The sequence below is a fragment of the Leptonotus elevatus genome, chromosome 2 (assembly GCF_054856555.1).
Source record: "Leptonotus elevatus isolate MCC_2025b chromosome 2, RoL_Lele_1.0, whole genome shotgun sequence".
In the NCBI taxonomy this organism is placed as follows: domain Eukaryota; kingdom Metazoa; phylum Chordata; class Actinopteri; order Syngnathiformes; family Syngnathidae; genus Leptonotus; species Leptonotus elevatus.
Genome location: NC_141240.1, coordinates 39,973,047 through 39,999,311, shown reverse-complemented (window position 1 = coordinate 39,999,311; position 26,265 = coordinate 39,973,047). Strand labels below are relative to the sequence as shown.

The 26,265-nt window shown below is 42.7% G+C and overlaps 2 protein-coding genes across 4 annotated transcripts in view; one reads left to right on the top strand and one right to left on the bottom strand.

Annotated features, from left to right (window-relative positions):
- agap1 (ArfGAP with GTPase domain, ankyrin repeat and PH domain 1) overlaps nucleotides 1-7,545 on the top strand; it is an 86,308-nt gene extending 78,763 nt beyond the window's left edge. For all 3 annotated transcript variants that reach the window (XM_086067891.1, XM_086067890.1, XM_086067889.1), the window contains 2 exons: nucleotides 5,413-5,668; nucleotides 6,820-7,545. In XM_086067891.1, coding sequence (XP_085924017.1) covers nucleotides 5,413-5,668; nucleotides 6,820-7,026 — 463 coding nt within the window. In that variant the 3' untranslated portion in view covers nucleotides 7,027-7,545. The remainder of the gene's footprint in view (nucleotides 1-5,412; nucleotides 5,669-6,819) is intronic.
- A 4,589-nt stretch (nucleotides 7,546-12,134) lies between these two features.
- Nucleotides 12,135-14,417, bottom strand: gbx2 (gastrulation brain homeobox 2). The gene is made up of 2 exons (XM_086069084.1): nucleotides 13,744-14,417; nucleotides 12,135-13,086 (listed from the first exon to the last, which is right to left on the bottom strand). The coding sequence occupies exons 1-2, from the start codon at nucleotides 14,189-14,191 to the stop codon at nucleotides 12,554-12,556; spliced, it is 981 nt and encodes a 326-aa protein (XP_085925210.1). The 5' UTR covers nucleotides 14,192-14,417; the 3' UTR covers nucleotides 12,135-12,553.
- Between the last annotated feature and the right edge of the window lie 11,848 nt (nucleotides 14,418-26,265).

Here is a 26,265-nt window from a genome sequence, read left to right as displayed (position 1 = left end):
TTACCATAGCATTTCTAATACTGTAATGTATCTGCGTCCGAGGTTTTCGGTTGCTTTCGACATCTTCATGTTTAATTACCCCAAGAGCGATTTAGCCGACATGTTCCATGGCTTTGGCCCATTTCTACTTTTTCTTCGATTGTCTCCCTCGTCATTTGCATGGGTTAACCCATTGGCTGCTGTCTCGTCGAGCCGCACGGGTGACTCGCACCCTCCCCCCTCTCATCTCCTTTAATTATCTGTGCCTATCGGAGGGCAGCTAACGACCGTCCGGCAAAGGCTAATTGATTTCAGCCTCTTCTCCTTGTTCTTTGTCTTGACTTTTTTTTTCTTTTCTTTTTTTCCAGTGTGGGCAATTGATGTGCAGTAGGTTTCACTGGAACATTCCGCAGCTCACCTTGTGACAAAAAGTGTGATGTGGTGATTCATCTTGACTGCACATTAGCTCGGCAGTTAGCTGATGCTCTTACCCATCTATTAATCTATTAATTAGAGGACTAATTAGGCCAGAAGAGGAGCCACTGACACTGTGTCACTCTTAACCCTGTTTCCTACCGCTCATTACCTCTGACACACACACACACACACTCTGACTGTAATTAATGATCGCCTTGAAGAGAAGCCTATTAGCTCAAGTAGTAGCTTTTTTTCAACTTGTACCTTTTATGTTTTATCAATGTGTGTAAAGCCTTTACTTTGAAATAGTATATATATCATGTGGCAAGCTCAAGGCCGGACTCTATTAGATGGTAGGCAGAGGCGGCAAATCCAGGTCCATAAAGTAAAAACTCTGCCACAGTTTGGCTTTAGCCCCAAATGCTAGCTCCTTAGCTAGCTCCCATGGTACTTGTTTACCTTTTCGGGAGCTAGCTAGCTAGCATGAGGGGCTAAAGCCAAACTGTGGCAGGTTTTTTACTTTTTAATAGTGTGTAATCTTTAGTGCCATCTCGTAATGAACTAATAATTAATTCATTTTAATAACTTGCTATTGATTTCAATAATATGCGTAAAAAATGGCATCAATGTATTTTTTTTTTATATTTATATATAATTGTAGGTCTAGTAATAACTAATTTTATTACATAGGTGGCTTTGGTCCTTACAGGGGGCCAACATGTTTCATTGCCGTCCCGTTGCTTGTCACCTTTTGCTTTGCTCTCGCAAGCTTTTACTAGCTTCTTTTTATTTTTATTTTACTAGCTTTCTCCTGCTAGCCGCTCTTGTTAGCCACTCCAGCCTATGGCTCTGACTAACTCCTGCTAGCTGGAGAAATTTTGAACATATTCAAAATTTGATCACGACAAGAAAATGGGTTAGAGAGTATAAAGAGGGTTTGCAACACTTTACGAAGCCGGCAGAAGAAGCAACACTCGCTACATGCACGGACCCTCCCGAGCCTGTGCCGCTCAGTCAGATACTGGCTTTACCTGTTAAAGCAAGTCAGGTCATTTAAGGTTTTCTTAAAAAATTTATTCTTCTTGTAGAAAAAAATATTTTCTGCTATCCAAAGCCTGTTTTTTTTACGCACTCAGCTGCCTTTTTGCTTTTCGATATTGTTAAAGAAAGTCGGGTAACTTAACTCATTTGCTTCCAAAAACGCATACAACGGTTCTATTTTAAATTTTACCATGGTCCCAAAGACTTATTTAGAATTTTTTTTATGCTAGAGCATACAGAAAGCTTTGATGCAGCCTCTGAACTGTAGAGAACGGGTGAAGAAATTATAGTTATTACAAAAACGGCCAACAGGTGGCAGCAGAGTATAAGAGATCAACCAGGGCCATGTTGCAAAAAAGCTATTTTTGCCAGTGTTTTAAACAGATTTATGAATCATGATGAAACTTAGTTATATTCTAATAATAGCTGCAAAACTGAAACAGATACAAATATACTTTTTTTCCTGATGAAAGAAGATACTCTAATCTTTCTTTGGTAGGTTCCATGTTTTTGTAGCAATCGAACACAATATTCTGTGGGCCTTGCAAAATCTGTCAAAATCCAGTAAAACCGCCGGGAGCGAAGGTCAAAATGGCTGCCAGTGAACGAGTTAAGGGTTTCTGCGAAAATAATTTCTCATGGAAAATATGCTTTCTGTTATTTGTTCTGCCATTCAATATAAAAACTGATGAGACAAATTATTAATCAATGTTTGATTGAAAAATAATCACTAACTACTATTGATCGTAATTGTCAGATAAAAGACTGCTGCAATTGTAAATATTCACATCTGGTCTTCCCATGTTGCAAACATCAGTTAAAGTGGTGTTAAATTAATTTTGTGTGTAATTATGCTAATTAGCTGAGTGTGATTATCAGTGTGTGTTTGAGGGTCACGGATAGATGACCCCTTGAATCTCACCGAGGGAGCAGCCAAATGGCCTCTGGCCCCGCGTGTGTGTGTGTGTGCGCGTGCGTGCATGTAAACACACCCAGACAAAGGAGGTGCTCGGAAGGAACATTTACACACACACACACACACACAATGCGAAGAACAGGAAATGTGAAAATCTCCATGGGCCCAGTGTGGCTCCTCAAAACACTGGGATGGAATCTCACGCCTTTAGCGGACGAGATGTGACAAGTTGACGAAGCTATCAGTCAACAGGTGGACACTGCGAGCGAACAAAAAAATATATATATAGAAGTCGGGGGGAAAATGCACGTCACGTGTGTGACAAGTTACTAAGAGACTCAATTGAGATTCATTTGACAGTCCAGACTTGCTAGCATAGGCGGCAAATCCAGGTCTAGAAAGTAAAAACCCTGCCACGTTTGGCTTTAGCCCCAGATGCTAGCTAGCTAGCTAGCTCAAATGGTGCTTGTTTACCTTTTAGCTAGCTCCCGAGCTAGCTCATTTACCTGCTAGCATTAGAGGCTAAAGCAGGTAAAGTAGCGCCATGGGAGCTAGCTAGCTAGCATCTGGGGCTAAAGCCAAACTGTGGCAGGGTTTTTACTTTCTGGACCTGGATTTGCCACTTCTGCTCGCTAGAGATACAGTATAAATGCATAAAATGGGGGGGGGGGGGGGTTATATCCTCTGGGTGCTGTATGTGTGTTTTTTTTTATCATTAATTTAAATTACGCACACACTTTACCCCTCTGGGCTGGAGTGTGTGCGTGTTTGTGTGCGTGCGCGTGTCTGCCTTCTCACCCATACTCATGTTTAATTATCTAGCCAGCATGCCTGAGTGCAGGAAAACAGCGCTCTACCTAATGGGATGTGAAAAGAGACACACATTAGCACACAGAAATATGAGGCTCCGCATTCACAAGATACACACATACACATAAACACGCACACACACTGTGCTTAATTAGTGCAATTAGCCTCTCCACTGTCGAGCTGTGTGTTTTCAAGACTCGTTAGTTAGTAATGATGGAGTCACTGTGTACACACACACACACACACACACGGATTCATAGTCTTAGCAACCGAGGTGGTGGGGGATGGAAGGAGTGCGTGCGTGCGTGCGTGCGTTTCCGGGGTCCGCCAGCCTTGATTTCTCGTCTCGGGGACAGAAGGTCGGCACCCTGCCGCGCGCACACCCACTGAGCGACACCTCCGGGCTTTGTCCTGGGGTCACGGGCCGTGCTCCCGCGGCCGGCCTTCCTGGTCCGGAAGAGAAAGCCTCCGGGACATTCCGTGATGCTAGCCGCTATTGCCGGTCTCCAGGAAGTTAATGAGATTGTGGCGAGTTCCCACACAAAAGTCTCGGCGTGCTTGTCTCGTGTCGCGTTTCGAAGTTATTTTATTTGTAAGCTGCCAATTCGGAGCTGAAGGGATCTCAAGGCACTTGACACATTAGTCAGTTTTCCATCCAAATGTTGTGACATTTTGAAGCTCATTTTGTCAAAATGTGCAAAACGAACATGCGACTTATGCCCGTTTCCATCCGTTCTTCTTTTGCGAATAGTGAGAGGAGACTGCGCCGCGAGATGACGTCTCTCTGCCACAAGACACAAAATGTTTTTTATTGAATTAATTCTAAAAAGGGTTGTGTTTCTTTGTCTCCCCAAACATATCTTACTTAATCATCCGCCATTTTTTTTTGTGACAACAAACGTACGTGTGATGTATTTCTGGTCTTGTAGTTGCTTATTCGCAAAAACTGTTTCCATCACCAAAATGCGCGTTTTCCTTTTTTCGATATGCTTCCAAATCCACCCCCTCTAAGCATATAAACTTTTTGCAAATGTTGGACCTTTTTTCTCATTTCTGACATTTCCATTCAGTTTCTTTTTCGCAATTCTTGAAAATTTGAATAAAAATAGGTGGATGGAAACACACTCATACGATCAAAAAAACAACTGAACCTCACAGCAAAAAAAAAAAAAACACTCTCTGAGGAAAATGGAGTAGCTTGACAGAGATACAAAAATTCATCAATTATTGGCCAACTAATCAGTTATCAAATTAGTCAACAACTGCAATATTTTGGAAATCATGTAAGGTAATCCAAACGCAAGTTTTTTTATTTCCTCCGGATTCCACATGCATTTCGCTAAATTGCTTGGCCAGTGTTAATGTTGTGTTCCATCAAAATAAGACATTTTGCCTATTTTCTGATGTTTTACAGACCAAAACCAGTAATTGCATTATCATTTTATTGTTTGTTTCTAAATTTGAAATTTCCACCAATCTCATCTCCCTTGTCAGAGGTCTGAAAAAAGTCAGCCATTGTCCTCTTTGCTGCGAATACGTCTTTGGGAGCATGGTCATATTTAAAATAGAACGTTTTAATATGTTTTGGGGAGAAATGAGTTCAAAGATCGGTGATCAGCCGGAAAATGGTGATCGGTGCACCGCTACTTTGAACTAATGTCCTGTTTTGAACAAAGGGATGTTTTTTTGTTTTTCCAATTCATCGATTAGGCTTAAAAAATAATCAACATATTATTCATTTTATTCAAATGATCATTAGTTGCAACACTAGAAGATAGAGCAAACACAATAGAGGATTTTTGTTAGCTTGCTAGCTCCCTAGCTTGCTCATTTACCTGCTAGGTAGCTAGCTAGCATTAAAACAGGTCAACGACAACAATGCCATGATAACGGCAACGATATGATAATAATCACAACTTGAGTGTGAGACTTTTTTCAGACACTTTTGTGTTGTGTCCCCCTTTATCCCCCAGTGGGGTCATGTTTTCTTAAAGGGTAGGGGGGGACTAATGGCACTAATCCCAGGCAGGGGTCTGAATGAGTGATTCGGATTTGGCCAGATAATCGCAACCGGATTAAACACGGCCGCACTTGACGACACTGGATTGCGAACAAAGCTGTCCACGTTCACTGCGTCTTATTTTCGGCACTGGTTGACACCACGCGGTGTAATAAAAAGAGCCATGCCATGCCCCGTCTCGAACCCGGGCGTGGCGTTCTCACGCGGTCTCCCGCTGTGTTGTCGGCAGGGAGGAACGCGAGCGCTGGATCCGGGCCAAGTACGAGCAGCGAGTGTTCTTGCCCACGCTGCCGTGCGCGGAGCTGTCGCTGGGCCAGCAGCTGCTGCGTGCGACGGTGGAGGAGGATCTGCGCGCCGTGGTGCTTTTGCTGGCGCACGGTTCCAGGCAGCAGGTCAACGAGACGTGCGGCGAGGGAGACGGACGCAACGCGCTGCACCTGGGCAGCCGCAAAGGCAACGTGGTCATCACGCAGCTTCTCATCTGGGTAACTTGTCACGCGGCCGTCCATTTTTCCGTTGCACTTTTTCGGCACCATCGCAGCTGATTTGGGGCAAGAGGTCACCCCCCGGGACTGGTTGGCAGCCGGGTCGCATATACACGAGCAAACATTCACCCTTTTTTAGTGCGTGGGACTAAACGGCTTTTAGCAGTCGACCGCCGCCATTCACGGGGGAGAGGGGCCGGCCCGGCCCACGAATAGCGGAAAAAGCCACGTATAAATGACGCCAATTGAAATGCGTTGCGGGGGTAAAAAAATAAACGCACAAAAATTCTTCAAAAAACGTTGAATATAACATTTATTAGTAGGCATAATAAGACATTATAGTTGATCACTGATTTTGCATAAATGAGAAATTATCGGCCAATGCCAATCCAGCCATTTTCAGGCCCTCCTTTATTTTTTGTGGGGGAAAATGGAAATCAATAATAAATGCGTACGATTCTTAAGAGGCATGACAATGAGTTTTAATGGGTTAAATGGCATAGTGAAAATTTGACATATAAATGTAACTTTTCAAATAATTGCTTGATTTTTTTAAATCACCAAAACAGGTATAAATAATATATTTTAAAGTGGAAGTCAACATTTCTAGACAATAACATGTTATATGTGACCTCACATTCTGATTATTACTACACTTGTGAAATATGAGTTATGCAGTTAAATGGAGCCATTTTTATCCAGCTCAGGGGGCGGCCATTTTGCCACTTGCTGTTGACTAAAGATGACATCACAGTTGCTCAGGGCCCAGGCAACGACCAATCACAGCTCACCTGTTTTTTTTTTAGCTGAGCTGTGATTGGTTGTTACCTGAGCAACTGTGATGTCATTTTCACTCAACAGCAAGTGGCAAAATGGCCGCCTCCTGATATTAATAAAAACTGCTGGATGTTGCTGCACAACTCATATTCCACCAACGCAATATTTACCAGAAGATGAATTACTACAAATGATTACAAATAAAGTGATATCTTTCAACATTCAACTTTTTTTACATTTATTTTTAATTTTACAAAATTCCCTCTCGTGCCCTTCAGTTGCAGGCCATTATTTTTTGGGAGCATTAAGCATCGGTGCAAATTTTATTTATTTTTAATTTAAAAAATATATATATTTTGCTTACCTGTGCACAGTACGGCGTGGATCTGATGGCGAGGGACGCCCACGGCAACAGCGCCCTGGCGTACGCCCGGCAGGCCAACAGTCAGGAGTGCGTGGACACGCTGGCCCAGTACGGCTGCCCGGACGAACGCTACCCGCTCATGGCCACGCCCAACCTGTCGCGCCGCAACGCCAACCGCAACAACAGCTGCAGCAGCGCCGGCAGCGCCTTCATTTGATCCCCTCGTCGTTTGGGAAGCACTCAACTACCTGCTGTGACTTTTGGCTCCGCCCACCTCACGCGTCGGACTGGTTGAGCGTGGGAAGTACCCAAAGCATGCTGGGTACCGTACTGGGTCACTTTCACCTCAGACTCAAGATGGCTGGCGTCATCCTTCTCGTCACACACTACAAAGGCCAGTTTGCTCTCAGGCAGCGTCACTTTCCCGACCCAAGCATATCGAGTCCCGTGTCCTCAACGCGGTGTTGTGGCCCCGCCCACAACCATCTTTTTTTCTCTCTCTCTCTCTCTCTCTAACGTCTGTGAATTAATTCACCTGTTTTAAATGTGACAAATATGTGAACGCTCTAAGGGGATGCTATCTGGCATGTTTTTTCCTATTTGGACCGCTTGACAAGGAATGTTGGGAAGACGATCGGTGAGAACCAGCGTGCAAGTATGTGAAGATGAGCGCAAGCTCCGCCTCCCAACATGGCCGCGTCGCCATCTTGAAGGCAGAGGTGGGGGGGGGGGGGGGGGGGGGGACTCGTGACCTGACTCCACTTGACTTTCACTAGGCTGCAAAATCTCGTTTGTTCAATTTAGTTGCCCTTTGTTTGTTTTTGAAAGAAAAGCATGCGAGGGGCGGGGCTAGTGATAGGCCGATTTTTATTATTTTTTTCAAGCCGATACAGACGCTGATTATTAGTAGTCAAGGAGACTGATAACCGATATTTCAAGCTGATATTCATTTGCAGTAAAAGAGAAAATATTAGCATCAAAATAAATACAAAAATTATTTTAACCCAGGATTGTTAGATTCTAACAAAAATTGCAGGGAGCTTCCAAGGTCATTAGCATGCGTTAAGCTAAATTAAAAACTAAGAAAATAAATTGTTCCCGTAAGTTTTATACTGTAAATAAATTATATTATATATTTTTTTATATAAAAAGTGTATGCAGTTCCCAGTGTTAGCATCGTTTTTTTTATAAAGTCGAAATGTATATAAATCCAAAAATGAAAAGTTCCCTGTAAAAGCTGCAGACGATATTTGACAAAATGCCAAATATTGGATTTATCTGAAAATATTTAAATTTCCACTTTATAAAAGTGATGCTAACACTGGGAACTCCGTACACTTTTTGGTTTTAAAAATAAAATGAAGTCATTATGTTGAAATTTTGCAAAACTTTATTTACAGTATAAAACTTAGGGGAACTTTTGACTTGCTTAGTTTTCATTTTAGCTTCACGCATGCTAATCACCCTGTCCAAAAGCCAAATATCGGCACCGACAATCGGCCCATCCCACGATTGTTACGTTTGGATTGAGGATGATGTTTTGACTGGAACGTGAATGTGTTGGTCCATCCAAACAGTGCAAGTACACAAATGTGTGAATGAATTTGATGTCGTGACTGAAAACTTGACGGACTTCCTCGTGACGTCCTCCCACCTCTGCTCGAAGGTACAGTATTGGTCTCCAAATAGCTCCAGACTTGACAGAAAGCCCCACGAGTCAAAGGGAAGAAAAATGCTAACCACTTTAGCGTCTTTCAAAAAAGCTAACCCCCACGAAAACAACAAGAACACTCCAAAAGACTGACGTTCAGTCCCGTTTTTCCACACGCCGTCCCTTTAACGCTCACAGCGACTTTGCATTCTTGTATGTTTTGTCCCATTGTTTGTTTACTTCCTGGTGGAGCCAAAAAAAGGGAATCAAACTTCTTCAGGAACTCTAATTGTAAGCTCCTGCTGTGTTTCGGCTTCAAGCTGGCAAGGGCTTTTTCTTGTGTGCAAATCATTTTTAAAAAATCATTTCCCCGTCCTTGAGATGTGCTGACAACCGCTCGACTGAAGGTGGTGCTCATTTATCCGCGACTTCAAGTTGAACCTCCAACTTGGAGACAATTTATTTATTTACTCTCTCCTACTTTGGCTTCTCGGTGTCAAGTCTGACGTTGGACGTGGATGATTGAGGGCTCCAATGTATGCGCGATGAGCTCAATAATCTTGCATATCGCTTTATTTGACTGAATGCTGCTGTTAGCTCGCTGTGTCTCGTCACCGCGTGACTGCTGAGCAATGGAGGAAACCTCCCGTCACTTTGCCAACTCCCCTCAATGTTTGTACTGATCTTGAGCCGGGTACGCCCGTACCGACGATATCGAATGGCACACGTAGCCGCGTCGCCCCAAACCGTTTCTGGTCTGGGCTTTCTAGGCTGTTGTAGTACCAACGCTGACCTGCGAGAGGCGCCGCAGGGCATCCAGACAACCAGAAAATCCAAAGAAGTAACAAAAGCTGCTAGGCTAATTGTTTGCGCATCTGATTACTACACTGCGGCACGTTGTACAACCGCACCACGATATCATCTCTCAAAGACATCGGAAAATCTGAGGTAAAATCGGTATGCGTGTACCCTGCTTAAGTCAGACACTCCAACTTTGACCTTTGCCTTTCTTTTAACACACCTGCCTTCATTCAACCTGTGATTGTGTAAACCCCACCATGATGATTTCCCCTAAAAATAACTTGTTTTGTGATTTTTGTTTTTACATATATATATCTGACTCATGCTATTTTATTTATTACAAAAAAATGCACTAAATTCACTTAGCATTAGCTCGTAGCCTTGAGGCTATTTGCAATTGGATGCTTTTACTTTCTTTTTGGACAAATTAGCAGCTACCAGTTGGCTTGAAGTTTCCTCCATTTTGTCTGTACGTCTTTTAAAATGCTGAACATGCTTCTACTATGCCAGCACGGGTAAGGAAAAAAGGAAAAGCTTGTGTGGCTTAGTTTTCACGTGGGCCAACAGCGCAGCAAGCTCTCAGGCAAAAGCCTTCAACGCTAACCGTGACCTCAATGTTAGCCGTTAGCTCCTCATGTGTGCATTTTGTATAGTTTGCCCCCAAACTTGTTCCAAATCCATCCATGTTTTTAGTATTCTGATTTCTCGTTCAGACACATTGATGTTCTCGTGGTTCTAATAATTATTATTGTTTAGTTGGATGTACAGTAAGATAACACGGAATATTCTACTGTAATGTGTCTTTTTTTTCAATAAAGACCAGAATGACGTTCACTCACTTTGGTCTCAAAATGCAACCGCAACATGGAGTTTTATTACCCAAGATGTGATCGACCCAGCGGAATGGGGCAGAGGCCATTGACTTCCGGAAACAGCGCTGATGTGTAAAACCCTGAAGTCGGAAGTCCCGCCTCCTCCGTGGCATATACCCCATTGGCTGCATACGCTCTTAACTAAGTACAGTACAATAAAAATAAAATTACTGAAATGATTATTCATATACGTATTACAATTAAAGGCTGAGTAAAATATATATATATATATATATATATATATATATATATATCGCCGAAATAAATATTGAGGTGTCTAATACTTGTCCGGAAGCCACTTTCTTTTTTTTTTCTTTTTAATTTATGTGGCCTACAAAAGCAACTCATGTGCGTCTAATTAATGGTTCTTGCTAAAAAAAAAAAATAATATTTAAAAAAAATTAAGTAATAGATGTGTTTTTAATACAGAAAATAACTCTCTTATTGCACTTTATCAGAAAAAGTGCATGTGTTGCTCCACCATTTCATCAAATCTAACACTCCATGACACTGACTATTTTTTTTTTGTTGCCTTTATTGCTAAATAGCTTCATGCTAACAAATAATGCAGGCTTTACATTGTTTGTCAGCATTAAAGAAAGGCGAAGCTAAGTAATTGTTTCAAATACAGCAACAAAAAAAAATTCAGTCAACTTCAACGATAATGTAGAAGTTCTAAGCGGGAAATGTGATTTGAGTGATGCTGCGTTCAGGGCCCTCTGTTTCGAGGAGGAATTAGCTGGTGACTGCATTTCAAGCAAGGTCACGACCTTTTTGAAAGAGAGAGATGGGCTACCAGTTTGATACGCACATCTGAAATAACACATTTGCTCAAATTGCCTTTAATTATTAGTATCTGCAACTCTTCATTTCTACAAATCTCTGCAAGTGTTTACATTTTTAAATGATCACGCTCGGCTTCATTTGGATTTGTCAAGACGACTGTGATGTGTTTCCATCAAGGAAATATCAGGATCACGTCACCTTCAACATGCATTACTTGAGGACATCGACAATATATTTTTTTTTAATGTAGGATCTCTCAAACAATAAAACAATAAAATTGTTGGAGGCCTTCTTCAACTTGCTTCTTTATTTTTATTTTTATATATATATAGAAATTGTTAAACACGTCGCTCGTAATGCTTCAGATGTTAGGCCTAGTCCAGTCAGAAATACTGTGATGGGAAAACCGTCACGAAAGTAACAGAGCTACCGGTAACCTAAATATTAAATTATTTCCATATTTTTCATGAGTCTTTTCAGCTTCTTTTTTTTAGGGCCTTCAACTCCAAACGGCGTGCGTGAGTGCGTGCAGATGACGTCAGGGAGACGTCAACGTTCGTGTTCGTCGAATAATTTAATTTCGATTGTCTTTTTTTTTTTTTACGTGACTTGAATGTATACATTTCTATTTTTCTTTTGGTGTGCGCAATCGAGCGCATTTTATTTGACATTTTGATGTCAAATTGAGGAAAATGTATCACGTGACATCAATTTTTCAAGCTTCACAATCTTTTTTGTTTATTTTTTCAAGTAAAACGTTCTGTCTGATTGTGTCAGTTAACCTGATAATATTCGTTATTGTTAACTTATTTGGTTTTATTTACGTATCGTAGACACAAAACAAAAATTAAACGTCAAATTATTTGCTGGAATGGATTAAAGATATGTTTTAATGGGGATTTTTTTTTTGTGTCAAACAGTTAAAGATTTGACATTCCTGCTGTTGAAGGGGAAAAGCATTATTTTAACGAGTTAACTGTTTTTAATTAATTGGTAAATGTACGTGAATTTAATTGAATTCATAGTCGGACTGCGATGGCGGTGGAATTTTTTTTTTTTACTCGTTTGAGGCCTTGAGAGCTCGATCTTCGCCATTAAATGTTGACTTTATTTCTAAAGGGTCAACTTTGAAGTTTAAAGAAATGGCTGATGTTTCAAAACAAAACTGATGTGAATAAAGAAAAAAAGAAGAGACTTTTTTTTTTAATGGACACGTAAGCTATTTAATATTTGTCACTGGAAGTCACTGAGCACACTTGGATTTAAATAAACTAGCAGCTTCTTTGGGGGGGAAAATAAAGAGAAACTTCGTAAAAAATAATCGGTCTGTTTTCGGTTCTCATCATCATCATCATCATCATCATCATCCTCGTCTCGTGTTGTGAGGTTGTTGTTGTTGTTGTTTTTCGTTCAAACATTGTCCCCTTGTCCTTTCCAAATGAGAACATCATTGTCTTTTAATTGTCTTATCCCATTGCACTTGTTTAAAAAAACAAAAAAAACATTTACATTTCTTGACTTTTAAGCTTTGGCCTGATTTTTTTTTTTCTTCTCAAGAGCAAATTAAACGAGTGCTAGAAGTGTTTGAAGAGAGGCCACTTTTCCACAGTTGTTCCGGAAAGCGCTCGAGGGTTCTAGGGTCGGCTCTGCTCCAGCTGCTGGTGCTGACTTCTTATTGCGAAGCGGCTCACGTGCACCGGGATCGGAACCACGATCTTGGGATTCCGCGACGGTTCCCCGGACTTGTTGTTGACGTTGCCGGCTTTGACCCGTTTCCACTTGGCGCGCCGGTTCTGGAACCAGATCTTGACCTGCACCTCGCTCAGCTTGAGCGCATGCGCGATCTGGGAGCGCTCGGTGAGCGACAGGTACTTTTTGCAGTGGAACTCCTTCTCCAGCTCCAGGAGCTGCTCGCTGGTGAACGCGGTCCGCCGCCTCCGGTTCTTACCCCCGCCGCCTCCTCCTCCTCCTCCTCCTCCGCCCCCCGGTGGGCCCGAACCGGAGCCTGCCGAACCGTGGAGGTGCAGGCCGTCCTCCAGGCCGGCCGCCGCGGAGCTCATCATGTTGTCGTCCGAGCTGTAGTCCGCGTCGCTGTCCATGGAGAAGCTCTCGTCTCTGCGCGCGCAATCGTCCTCTTTGGACTCGTCCGGACTCGCGTGCACTCGCGCTGAGAACAATTTCAAAAGCACACATTTGGATAATGACTTCCACCGTCCATACCATTTTGTGATCTTTGAAAAAAAAAAAAAATTATATAGGCCTACTGAAAAGCTGGACTGGTCGGCAGTAAGTCAGACAATCATAATAAAAAAATATTGATACTACTAATAATAATAATAATAATAATAATAATGATAAATACAGAAAATGTCCTTAAAAATGACACATTTAAGGTGCATGGATAATAATAATCATAATAAATACATACATTTTCCTTTAAACTGCAAACTTAAACTATAAGGTAGAAACATGATGATGATGATAGTAATAATAATAAAAAAAAAAATCATAATAATAATTTCAACTGTAAAATTAAACTAAGGTGGAAACATGATGATGATGATAATAGTAATAATAAATACAGACAATTTCCTTTAAACTGCAAACCTAAACTAAGGTGAAACATGATGATGAAAATGAGGATGATGATAATAATAATAATAAATACAAAAAAATCATTTAAACTGCAAAATGAAACTACGGTGGAAACATGATAATAATAATAATGATTACATCATTTTTTCTTTAAAAGCACAAAAAAAAAACTTCAACTCAACTGCTATGACTTTGGCACCTTTCCCCCCCATGCAATCAGAATTCGTACCTGTGACCGTTTGCGCCGACGTATCCGCGTCTTCCTTCGCCGGCGCCAAACTCTTGGCATCCTCGGCGTGCTTCCGCCCGGCGTCCTGATGCTGCTGACTGGGCGAGAATCCTCCGGGCAGCGAGGCCATGAGCGTGGAGGTGAGAGCCAGGCTGGAGCAGAAGCCGCCCTGCAGCCCTGGGATGTGCGCGTGCGGGTGCGCGTGCGGGTGCGCGTGCGAGTGCTGGGGGTGTCCGGCCGGCTGCAGGGAAGGCGGCGGCGGAGGCGGCGGCGGCGGCGGTTGCAGCATCACCGAGCGGTACGGCATAAACATGGGGTAGCCCGTGTACACGAAGTGTCCCGGGCTGGGCTGCGGGGGCCCCCCGATGAGAGAGTCGATGCTGAAGGCGGAGCTGCTTCCGAGTGGCCGCTGCATCACCACGAACGGCGGGCTGGACGTCGCACTCATAGGAACGGAGACGCCGGACGACGAGCACTGTGGCGCGGCAGCGAAGGGGCCACGGAGACCCGCGGGTTTTTTTTTTTTTTTTCACAGGAGCCCGGCTCGCGTGGATAGGAGCCCGGGAGGCGTCAGGGGAACCGCACGCAGACGCATTCCATCCGAGCCGCCTTCAACTTTCACCGAAGTCCCGCCCCAAGAAGCGCTCGGCTCTGCTCCACACACAAGCAGCGCGTCCACCGACGTTTTGCGATTTCAATTTGCGCTCCCCGCTGTTTAATTGCGATGGGTTATGCCCCGCCCACCCCTCTGCAACGGCGGCTGATGATTGGTCTGGTGTGCTGATGACGCCACAACTCGCGTACCGCGTGGCCGAGTGACATTTGAGACGGATTATTTCGCCCCCCCCAACTTTCCGCTGCTCGTCTTTCTTTTCATTCAGTCGTTATTTGATAGTTTTTGATATTGTTTATATTTAGAATTGGGTTACAAATAGGCTAATATTAAGTCATGTAAACGGCATTGACTGATATGTGAATGTCTTTCAGGCACGGGTGTCAAACCCAAGGCTCGTGGGCCAGATGTGGCCTGCAATATCATTATGTGGCCTGCGAAGGAAAATCATGTGAGTTGACTTTATGTTTCTTGCAAATTGTCTTTGATTTGGTTTATTCCAATCTCCTTTAATATAAATTTTAAAAAATGGTTGAACGAACAATTATTTAATGGCTTCTGATTTTGAAAGTAGTTATCCATCAACTGAGGCGACATTGATTCATCTGAGTTCATAGTCAAAACGGTCCTCTGAGGGAAACCATAATTGGTGTGTGTGGCCCACGACAAAAATGACTTTGACTCCTCTGCGTTAAGGCAGTTCATTTACCATAAAGAACATTTCATCAATGCATTCAAATACATTTTACAAACAAAAGAATGTCAGGCATTTGAAAGCAAAATAAAGAAATAAAAGAACACGATTTTGGACAAATTGATTTTTAGAAATGCTGTAAAAGACCTTCATCAACTCATTGTCAATTTTAAAATGTGTGACATTTGAGGTCGCACTTGTTGAGAAATTTCGCAGCAGACTGATTATCGATTTAGGGAAGTTTCACCTCATCCATCCTTTTTCCATGTTTGCTTGTATCCTCATTAATTTCCTCATATTTATTAGGTCACCTTCATTGGTGAGCACCAGACTCTATTTGTAATGCTTTGTTTTTAACTTTTTCATTGTTTGTGTTGATTTGTGGCACAGAAGCGAGAGGTTACCAACTTAGAGTGCATCCGCCTCACAGTTCACAGGCTGAGGGTTCGAATCCAGGCTCGAGCCTTCCAGTGTTCTGCTTCCACACACATTAGGTTATTTGAAGACTCAAAGTTGTCTGTGAATAGTAGTTTAGGGTTATAGCATTGACGTGGCTTGTGAATGAAAGAATCACTCCTCATTTATACACTTCAGTTGTATTTAGAACAGTCAAAATTGATCGATTAATCGACTATCAAAGTAATCGACAACTATTTTAACTCATTCACTGCCATTGACGGCTATAGACGTCAAAAATTAATTTGAACTATTTCTATTAGTTTAAAAAAAAAATCCCTACTTTTGTTAGAGTATGAAAATCTAGTGTTTCTTAAATATTGTATTAGAACAAATATAAAATGTGTGATTAATCGTGAGTTAACTAATAAAGTCATGCGATAAATTACGATTAAAAATAGTACTCGCCTGACGCCCCTAATTTTTATTAATCTTTTCTTTGAAAAAAGAAAAAGAAAAGATTATTAAAAAACTAGGTGCATTAGGCGATTAAAATTTGTAATCGTAATTATTCGCATGACTTCACTAGTTAACTCACGATTAATCACAAATGTTATATCTGTTCTAAACGTACAAAAAATAATCTAGGTTTTCATACTCTTGTTAACAAAAATGGAAAAAACTAAACTAATAGAAATAGTTCAAATTAGTTTTTGACGTCTATAGCTGTCAATGGTAGTGAATGAGTTAATAATTGAGTCATCGTTGGGAGCCTTTTTTTTTTTAATTGTCCAAATCCTCTGATTTCAGCATAGCAACAGTAATTGTCCACTGATTTTGGAAACATTCGTTTTTATAATTTGGAAAACAATGACCGAACCGGTAACGTTTATTTATTTATTTTTATCACTATATGATTACAAAGTACGAAATAAACACCGATTAATAAACAGTAATCAGAAGGAAAATGCTTTTGTAATACACTTTAATGCAAAATTAAAATGAATCACACTAGCCGATTAATCAATTGAATAATCGCTAGATTAATCGATTCTAAAGTTATTCGATATTGCCAGCACTGGTTGTATTTAACTTTTGGAAGGTGCATGGCAGTGTAATCCGGGCTCTTGCCATGTTTAAAACACACCTTACGTCTCAACTAATAGACTAAAGTGTCAGTCTGCTTCAAACGGTCGCCAACGCCACATTATCATATGTATCCGCATGACCTCCGACCCCAAGCGGATCTCCCAGTGGATGCCCCCCCCCATCCCCCCTTCCTGATGGGCTGAGTCAAGGGCACGCTTGAACGCCCCCCCCCCCCCCCACCCCAAGGGTCACTGGGACACGATGTCATTAAAGGCGTCCTGATGTGTGGTGACATTAAATAGCAGTATTTTTCAATTAGCGCTGACAAATTCAATCAAAGTCGCATAGATTAGCAGGAACGAGCCGCGGCTCATTTACAGGCAATTTTAATTGCGCGGCCATTAGACGAGCAGAGCGCGGCCTCGCTCTCATTATCAATCATGCAGAGCATCAATAGTAAAAGGTTGGAAGGGAGGGGAGGGCCAGCGGGCCTGCGAGTGTCGGCGCGCGCGCACGGCGAACGCGCACGCCGATGCTCAGCTACTCCCCACACAGCAGCTAATAAATAGTCGCTTTTGTACTTATAAATTATCCAGTTTAATTAACAACAGGGATTATGATTGGACGATGATTTAATTAAACCTTTCCTACATGCAAGGAGAGTGCTGCCTTCATCCATTACGGACAGAAAAGGGGGAAGGTGGGGGGTCCTGGGGGGCAAATGTAGGAGCATCCCTGAACTTAGCGCAATTTTCTTTACAATAATATTCTATATTCAGCCCCACTAAACACAGAGATTAATATTGTTTTTGTGGAATATGAGTTATGAAGCAAAATGCAGCCATTTTTATCCTTCTTTGGGGGCGGCCATTTTGTCACTTGCTATCGACTGAAAATGACATCACAGTTGCTCACGGCTCAGCTTCAGGAAATGGGGAAGAATATTATTGCAGTTAACTTGTGACCGTCTGGTATAAATATGTGTAATATTGCCCCTGGTGGCCAAAGCAATTCCAACATCTATTCTATTCAATTATGTCATTACTGTATGTTGTTATAAAGTACACTATTATAGAGTGTGTGTTTTTTCTTAACATAAAACTTTTTTTTGGGGGGGGGGGCAACTAATTCAAGGAATTTATATTTCACTGAAGCAACCCCCTTCGCACCCGGCTGTTTAACTGGATTTTGACTTATTTTGCAAGGCCCACAGAATATTGTGTTCTATTGTTACAAAAACAGAAGAAAGCTTAAGAGTCTCTTCTTTCATTACAAAAAAATCAATCTGTTACCATTTTGCAGCAATTAGCATTAGCATATAGCTAAGTTTCATCATTATTCACAAATCAGTTTAAAACAGTGGGGAAAAGAGCTTGTTTGCAACATGGCCCTGGTTGATCTCTTATACTCTGCTGCCACCTGCTGGCCCTTTTTGTAATAACTATCGTTTCTTTAAGCGTCCTCTTCAGGTCAGAGGCTGCATCAAAGCCTTCAGTATGCTCGAGCACCCCAGTCCTTGAATACTCCTATTCAGCCTGTTTTCCATGTCTCCCACAGCCAACACAGCTGAGGATCGTTACCAGACTTCATGGAGAGCTGGCTGATTAGCTGATTGTTTGAAACACCTAAGTTGGTTGAGAGAGACATGGAAAACAGGCTGGATAGGGGTAATCGAGGACCACGGTTGAGAACCACTGCTCTAGCATTTTAAAAAACACAGTTTAAAAAAAAACACACGTATAAATACGTTTTTGGGACAATGGCAATATTTAAAATAGAACGTTTTTATACGTTTTGGGGAGCAAATGAGTTAGTGGGGAAAGATGATGTCTTGCATGCTTGTCATGGAACGAAATAAGCTCATAGTTTAAGGCACCACTGTTCATGTTAGCATTAAGCTAGCATACTTTTGTAAGGCAAAGTTATGCAGTTTGGTGAAATACATGTGACATTTCTTTTAAAGCTTGAAAGTAACTTCAACTGGGAGCAGTAATTGACAACATGAAGTTTCTTTTTCTGAAGAACTGTTTACTTTGTTGTTGTGAAGTTCGCTGCCTCCATCAAGCTCTTTTAAGTTTTTGGTCAGAAGTCAAAGCAAAAAATAAGCCGAGTGACAGCTTGCATTTCAAAAGTTGCTCACTCGTAAGTCAAGGCATCCCTGGTGCAGGGCTGGACTGGCACAAAAAAAATCAGCCTTGACATTTTGACTTAGGCCCACCGGCCCGACCCGGCCCGGCCCAACTCCTGCCTCACATGTAGTTCTGCCACTGATGTTTGTTGATGTTTCAGTTTGCTATCATGTATTCGAACTCGATTAACGGACTCTAAATTGTGGGCCAATCTCTCGGGGTAAAATGTAGGAAAACAATCATTAAAAAGCACTGTATCGGCCCCAAAAAGGCCGGCCCATGGGGCAATAGTCCTAAATGCCAGATGGCCAGTCCAGTCCAGTATGTCGGAATAGCTTTCACCGGCACCCTTTTCGCCGCCCGCCACCTCTGCCGGCGTTTCAATCTACAGCTAAATGGCGTCTTTGGTCATATTACTGCATGTAAAGTGGCGAGGACGTGGCGGGAAAGCCATTAGCCAGCCCGGCCGGCTGATAGGAACAGATGCGTGAAGGGTCGGGCCGGGGTGGCGGCGCTGTGTGTGTGTGTGTGTGGGGGGGAGGGGGGGGGGGTCTTCGCCCTGAGCGCTGGTGCCACTCGCCGCCATTCAGTGAAAGCGTAGCAGCGTGGCGGTATCAAACCTTTTCCATCAGCTTGCAAATGCCAGCTAGGCCGCGTTGACTCTTACGCCCGCCTCTTGAATGCCGCCACACGGCCAGAAGACGCTTCGGGCTTTCAAATTTAGTGAGTCAAAGTGCACATTTACTGTAGATTGGGAGTGTGAACACAAAGACGCGAGCCTGCTTACACAGCGCCCCCTGGAGTCTCGGTTAGCCTTTGCGGTATGCATACACGATCGGGCCAATTTTAAGCCCAATGACCTCCTTCTGACCAAATTTAGTCAATGTCAGTATTAACTCATTCACTGCCATTGACGGCTATCGATGTAAAGAAAATTAATTTGAACTATTTCTATTAGTTTAACATTTTCCCAATTTTGTTAACAAGAGTATGAAAACATTTTTTATTGCACATTTAGAACAGATATAAAATTTGTTATTAACTCATCCACTGCCATTGACGGCTATATAAAAATTATTTTGAACTATTTCTATTAGTTTACATTTTTTTTCCCACTTTTGTACATATAGAGCAGATATAACATTTGTGATTAATCGTGAGTTAACCAGTGAAGTCATGCAATTAATTACGATTTAAAAAAATTAATTGCCTGACGCCCCTAATTTTTAAAAAACATTTTTTTGAAAAAATAAATAAAATAATTTTAATAATTATTTTTTTTTTAATCTTTTTTTTTTTTAAAGAAAAGATTATTAAAAATTAGGGGCGTCAGACGATTACAATTTTTAATCGTAATTAATCGCATGACTTCACCAGTTATCTCACGATTAATCACAAATTTTATATCTGTTCTAATACAATAAAAACATCCTAGGTTTTCATACTCCTGTTAACAAAAATGGGGAAAAATGTTAAACTAATAGAAATCGTTCAAATGAATTTTTGACGTCTATAGCCGTCAATGGCAGTGAAAGAGTTAATGTCGTGACTTGACGCCGACGATAAATTGTGGCAGTTTTCATATCGCGATATCACGATATTGCCGTTATCGTTACATCCCTACTCGGCAGCGTATCAAGGGCTCGCTATTGGAGTCTCATGCTAGCTTAGCGTTAGCTAGGATGAGGCTAGCACACACAGTACGGGGATGAATTTAAAATGGGACCAAAACATCCTGGGTTCTGCTGTACTAAAAGTCAAAAGGAAAACCTTCCTGTGGCTGCTTCCGCACACACATCTCCAATACATTTAGATGAGATAAGTTGAATGTGGCTTTCTCGCGTTTTAAAAATGAGATTTTCAAATCATGTTATACGATCTCATCTTCGTGATCATCAACAGGCAGGCTTTAAAGCAACAGCAAACAACATGTTGATGGTCAATCAGTCATGTGACTGGAATGGAAGGTAGATGAAATCATTTGTCGGCGCCTCCGGCTCGTCAGTCATTGGCCGCATGTTAATTGCTGTGGGAACGCTGTCTCAAAATCAGTCGTCTCGACCTTTTTATGGAGCCAAGGCACATGTTTTACATTAAGCAAAAGCTCACGCACACCACCAAACAAAATGTCACCAAAAATATATAACATGGACGCAATTTACTCACCAAAGAATTTATTTGGTGTGAAATGTGGGACTGTTGAGTTTCAAGAGAATTGAAATAAGCTACTGGACGCATTATTTGTTGTGGTTAGCAGTGCCAGGGGTTAGCATGTCGGCGAGACCGCGGGTCGCGGTGGTGACGGTTTACGACATCCGCCACCGTGCGTCAACTTTCCCAAAAACAACAAGCAGGTGTGCATTGCCCTGAATGACTGTTATTACAGTCAGAACACAGCCCCCCCCCCCCCATCCCCCCCCCCCCCCCCCTTTGAGGCCAAAGCATGTCAAGGCGCTCTGCTCCACCTTTGACCACTGCCAGGTAAGTATACGCTAGTGCCCGTGTTAAACCCAAAGAATTAGAGACGTCCACGCCAATGACAGACAGCAGTTGACGCATCCAGACGCTCAAGCGGCGACTTTAAGACAAGTTAATTAGATCTCAACTTGTCTCAAACGCTCGTTATCCAATTATCACCCACGGCCTGCGTCGCAACCAATAGGACATGAAGAGCCGGTAGCAAAAAATTGGGTTAGCGCCGCCTCGTCCCGTCGGCTTCCGCAGATGAATGGGCTCCTTGTTTCGACATCTTTTCTCAGAGGAAAACGTCTGAGCTGCAGGTGACGTCCGACCGCGTGACCGTTCGCGTTAACAAGGTCGCTTGCACTCGGGCATCCAAAAGGAAACGTCAACGGGCACGTTGACCCCCGGTTGCTCGCTCGGGCCTTTGATGGAACGGTGAGAGCCGGCGAGAGCGAAGCCAGCGCAAGCGTCCCCTCCCGGCGCCCGACATCATTAGCCGGCAAAGAGACGATAGCGCCGCTGCTAATGAGCCCTGGTGGCGTAATTAGCGACTCGCTCGGCACTCGGCCTGCTGCTCGCGGCTAATGGAGTGAACGAGGCGGAGAAGGAGCTGTTAAGACGGGGTGTGGATTCCAGAGCTCCGTGTGAAACCTTCTGAACGGCGTCGCCATTTAGCCCAGATTGCCATTTTGTCTTTCTGTTTGCTTACGGACGAATTTACACAGCAGGTCTAAGTGGCCATTACTGACCTATTTACATGAATCCCTACGCCAGTGCATTGTTTTTCTAGCATTTAGCCTACGTTTAACCAAAACAAATGTATCACGGTGTTCAACTTTCGTTCAAATGACAGTACATTGGAATGACACAGCCCAGTCAAAACCGTTTACTCCACATTGGCATTTCCGTGCTCCTGCACACCACAAATGTTGATCACATGTAAGTTAAAAAATCCTGTAAAGTGAATTCAGACATTTATTTCTAAATAGTGCACACGATACATGTTTGACGATAACCGCTGAGACTGATAATTATGTACAGTAAAACTTAATTGTGGTTATATAGTGATAAACTGTTTTTCACCATTTCATTTTTCTGGATTATTTTGGGTGTGACTAAAATACACTCAGTGGCACGTGTCGCCTTTAAACGCCTATGTTTGCGTCAGCGATTATGCAGCGCAATTGTGATGACGCTTGAGGAAGTCGCGGAAATCGGCCAATCAGGAAGGAGCGTGAAACCAGCCCACCAATCAGGAGCGGACGTTCGCATAGCAACATTTTCTTATGACACTGATAGTATTTTGAGTTGATTCTCCGCCTAGAAACATCCCGGACAGGCCAAAACAAATTCTTTACACTTAAAACCTCCAAATAAAAATAAATAAATAAAAATAAAATAAAGGAATTTTGGCACTTGAACAATAGGCTACAGTCCAAAATGTATCGTCATTTTAACTGTAGCATTTTTGTACTTGGCCTGATAAAAAAAAAAAATCCTTCCCATTGAGGAGGAATTCTGGGAGATGAAATGAAACGGCAATAGCAATTTGGGTGTGTTTGATTTGTTCATGAGTGTCACTTGTGTGTGATTGGTGACAGGAGGTGGAGTCATGTAATGGCCACGGCTGGCAAGGTCAGCGAGGTGATTGGTCACATGATCAGAGTAGGGAGGGGTCTCGCCGGGTCGAGGTCGCTGCTGCTGCTGATGACTGCTGTGATTCATTCACAACGCGCACGGTCACACAACAATCGGCAAAAGAAAACTCTTATTTCCAGCGACTGCAGCTAATTGGTTGTTGATCTGTGGCGTCTCTTTGAAACAAACCACTCAAGTGAGATCCCCCTCGGATGATAGCACAGTCCAAAAGTAGCTACCGCTGGTAGTTCTCATTATTTTTTGCAACGTGAGTTCAGTCTGGAGGAGAGTTTTGTGTTTTGGTGGAAAACAGGTTAAGGGCCATTAAATAGCAGCTGTTGGGTCAGCTGGTGGCTAATCACAAAGAATGACAGCCAGGACGCTCCCACGTCTTCAGGGATTTTTCTGGAAGCAGACTCACCTTGCGCTGCCTCCTCCGGAGCGGTGAGGAACACTTTTATGTGTGTGTTTTTTTTCTTCTTGAACACGTGATATCAGCAGCTAAACGTCAACAAACACAGGCTTGGAAAATTGAGCATGCTGCTCGTTGGTTTTGTTGGTCAGCATCTAATATTGTTTGCAATATTCACAGGCGGGAGTAAGCTAAATACTGCTAAGTCTTTAAATTATTTTAATGTGTCAAGTCTTCAAGTTTCAAGCAAGTTAACCGTGGAAGACTTTCGGTCCCTGCTTGCTTTTCAGAGCTGGTTTGAGAAACTTGATGGCTGACACGGATGCTCCTATGGCGAGTTACTCAAAACAAGATCTGTACCTGACAAACCACACCGCTAACAACACTGATGAACAGAGAGGGGAAAACTGACATCCTCTACTTGAGTAAAAGTACAATTACTTGGGTAAAAAAAACAACTTTGATAAAAGTAAAAGTACTCACTCAAATAATTACTCAAGTAAAAGTAAAACAAGTACAGGCTCTGAAAAGTACTTGACATGTAAAAGTAAAAAGTATTCTACTGGATGTTTCCTCCTATATCAATTTGAAAGATATGGAGCAAAAATGTATATACATATATATTATGCATTTAAAAACAAAAGCCATTTTGGGACGCGTGACATCAATGTCCGGATCTCTATTTTCTTCATAGTACTGCGAAATGAGATGGCCTCTGTACTCTGTATCTTAGCATACAAGTTGCTAGATTTGCAGGTATTAAACACACAAACAAAAATTTTTTTTCGACAAAACACCGATTTTCAAATGTAAAGACATTTCAAGTCACGTGCAGCAGCCCCGTTCAAATCAGTCCATTCACGTCTTTAGCCAAGCACGTCGCTAGTCCTAACAATGGCGACGACTGGAGTCAAGTCTTGTGAGAGGTTCGAGACAGGAGTTCCCCACTTCTGCCAATATTTGCCAGCACTGTGCCTTCTGGTACACCATGAGGAGCTGGAGCGGGATGACGGATGGAGCAGGTGACGACGCGGCCGTGGGCCGAGGTCAGTGAGTTCCGTGATCGATTGCGGCCAATCAGCTGATCAATAAGGCCACGTGTGCGCGGTGTGCACAAAAGTTGAATTTCAAATCCGTTCCAAATGTATTTACCAACTTGACCTAGCAACACAACGTCAGACGTCTCACTGAGGAGATGTTTGGCCTCAGGGATCCGTAAAGGCGAAGATGATGTACACACACAAAGCTGCACTAATTGCACGTCTCCAGGGAGCACAACTGGAGCGAACGCTGCGGCGTCTTCTTGCTCAAGGGTCTTTTTAAGGCGAGGGGGGCAGCGACGTGGACAATCGCTGAATAATTCGATTTAGAGCAGAAAAAAAGGTGAGTTTGTGTCGGCTGGCTGAGCCCACCTGGTCCGAGACGCGCCGTTCACCTTCCGGAAGCCGTGTCAAAGAACGTCAAGTCGAAGACGAGAAACGTAAAGCTTCACCATCAGGCGTCATGATCAGATCATGTGACCGAGAGGAATCACCCCCCCCCCCCCCCCCCCCGTCCCCCCGCCACTACCACACACGTCTTGTTGTTTGGGGTGGAGGGGGTCGCCTTGGAGATGTTTGAGAAGTGGGTCAATGTCTCATGTAAACATGCGCTAATTAGCCAATTGGACGCGGGACACATTGGCTGCGTTTGTACATGTGAGTGTGTTCATTGAAGCAGCGTTTCCCAACCTTGAGCGACACACAAATTGGACACTAAAGCACAAAAATGCTGCGAAAAAAGTGGAGAAACAGATCAATTATGTACCTTTTGCCTTAGTGGTAGAGCATTTATTCTTAACTCATTCACTCCCAGCCATTTTCCCTGAAGCAACCCCCTTCGCTCTTGGCTGTTTTCCTGGATTTTGACTAATTTTGCAAGGAATATTGTGTTCTATTGCGATAAAAATATGGAACCTACCAAAAGACACATTAGAGACGCTTCTTTCATCAGGAAAAAAAAAGTTATATCTGTTTAAGTTGTGCAGCAATTAGCATTAAAGTATAGCTAAGTTTGATCATTATTCACAAATCTGTTTAAAACAGTGGGTTAAAGAGCTTTTTGCAACATGACCCTGGTTGATCTCTCATACTCTGCTGCCTCCTGCCAGCCGTTTTTGCAATATCTACCATTGTGTCAAGCATTCTTTTCAGTTCAGAGGCTGCATCTAAGCCTTCTGTATACTCTATTTTTTGAGAGCATGGCTATATTTAAAACAGAACGTTTTCATACGTTTTGGGGGTGGGGGGGGGGGGGGGCAAATGAGTTAATTAACATTTAACTGCCTGTCACTATATGCTGCTAACGTAGATGAACAAGCATACTATTTGTAGTTTAAAAATGTTTGTGGGCAAGAATCACCGCATTTGTGGACCATGAGTGACCTGAATGCAATGAACATTTACACTGGAACCCAACCATTGCTGGGCTGGCACTCAAAATAGGCCCAGGCCTTTAACCCGACTCCTCGCCACCCCTGGCTACCACATAGCTCTTCCACTGATGTTTATTGGTCGATATTTAAAATGGATTAATGGGCTGCTCCTTAAATATTTTGAGGTGGTTTCTTGGGGAAAAATGTCCTAAAATAATAATAATAAAATAGCAATCCTTTCGGCCCCAAAAGACACCGGCCCACCGGGCATCTGACCCGTATGCCAGGTGGCCAGTCCAGGCCGAACAGAACACACCGGTTCACTTCGTCCTGACACAAAAATACATTGGCCAAACAAACGGTCACAATGAAATAACAATCATAATTCAAATACTATCTATCGTCTTATCCTGTTCAGGTGATCTTGAGCCTGTCCCAGCGGACTTGATTCGAATTGCAGACGAAATCCTAGACTTGCCAGTCAATCTCATGGCACCAAGAGACGTAAGTTAGGTAAGTGCACCTTTATGCCATCAGGAAGTGCGTCACTTGCATTTGATTGCAATTTATGACACTTTTGAACTTTTTCTTCTTCCAAAAACAAAATCAATTGTGCACTATATTGAACATTCAGAATTTCAGATATAAACACGCATGAATTGTCGAGTCATGTCG

Coding starts and splice junctions, on each gene's coding strand:
- gbx2 (XM_086069084.1), bottom strand. CDS start 14,191: ATGAGTGCGACGTCCAGCCCGCCGTTCGTGGTGATGCAGCGGCCACTC. Junction 13,087..13,743: donor GTCGGCGCAAACGGTCACAG/GTACGAATTCTG, acceptor AATTGTTCTCAG/CGCGAGTGCACGCGAGTCCG.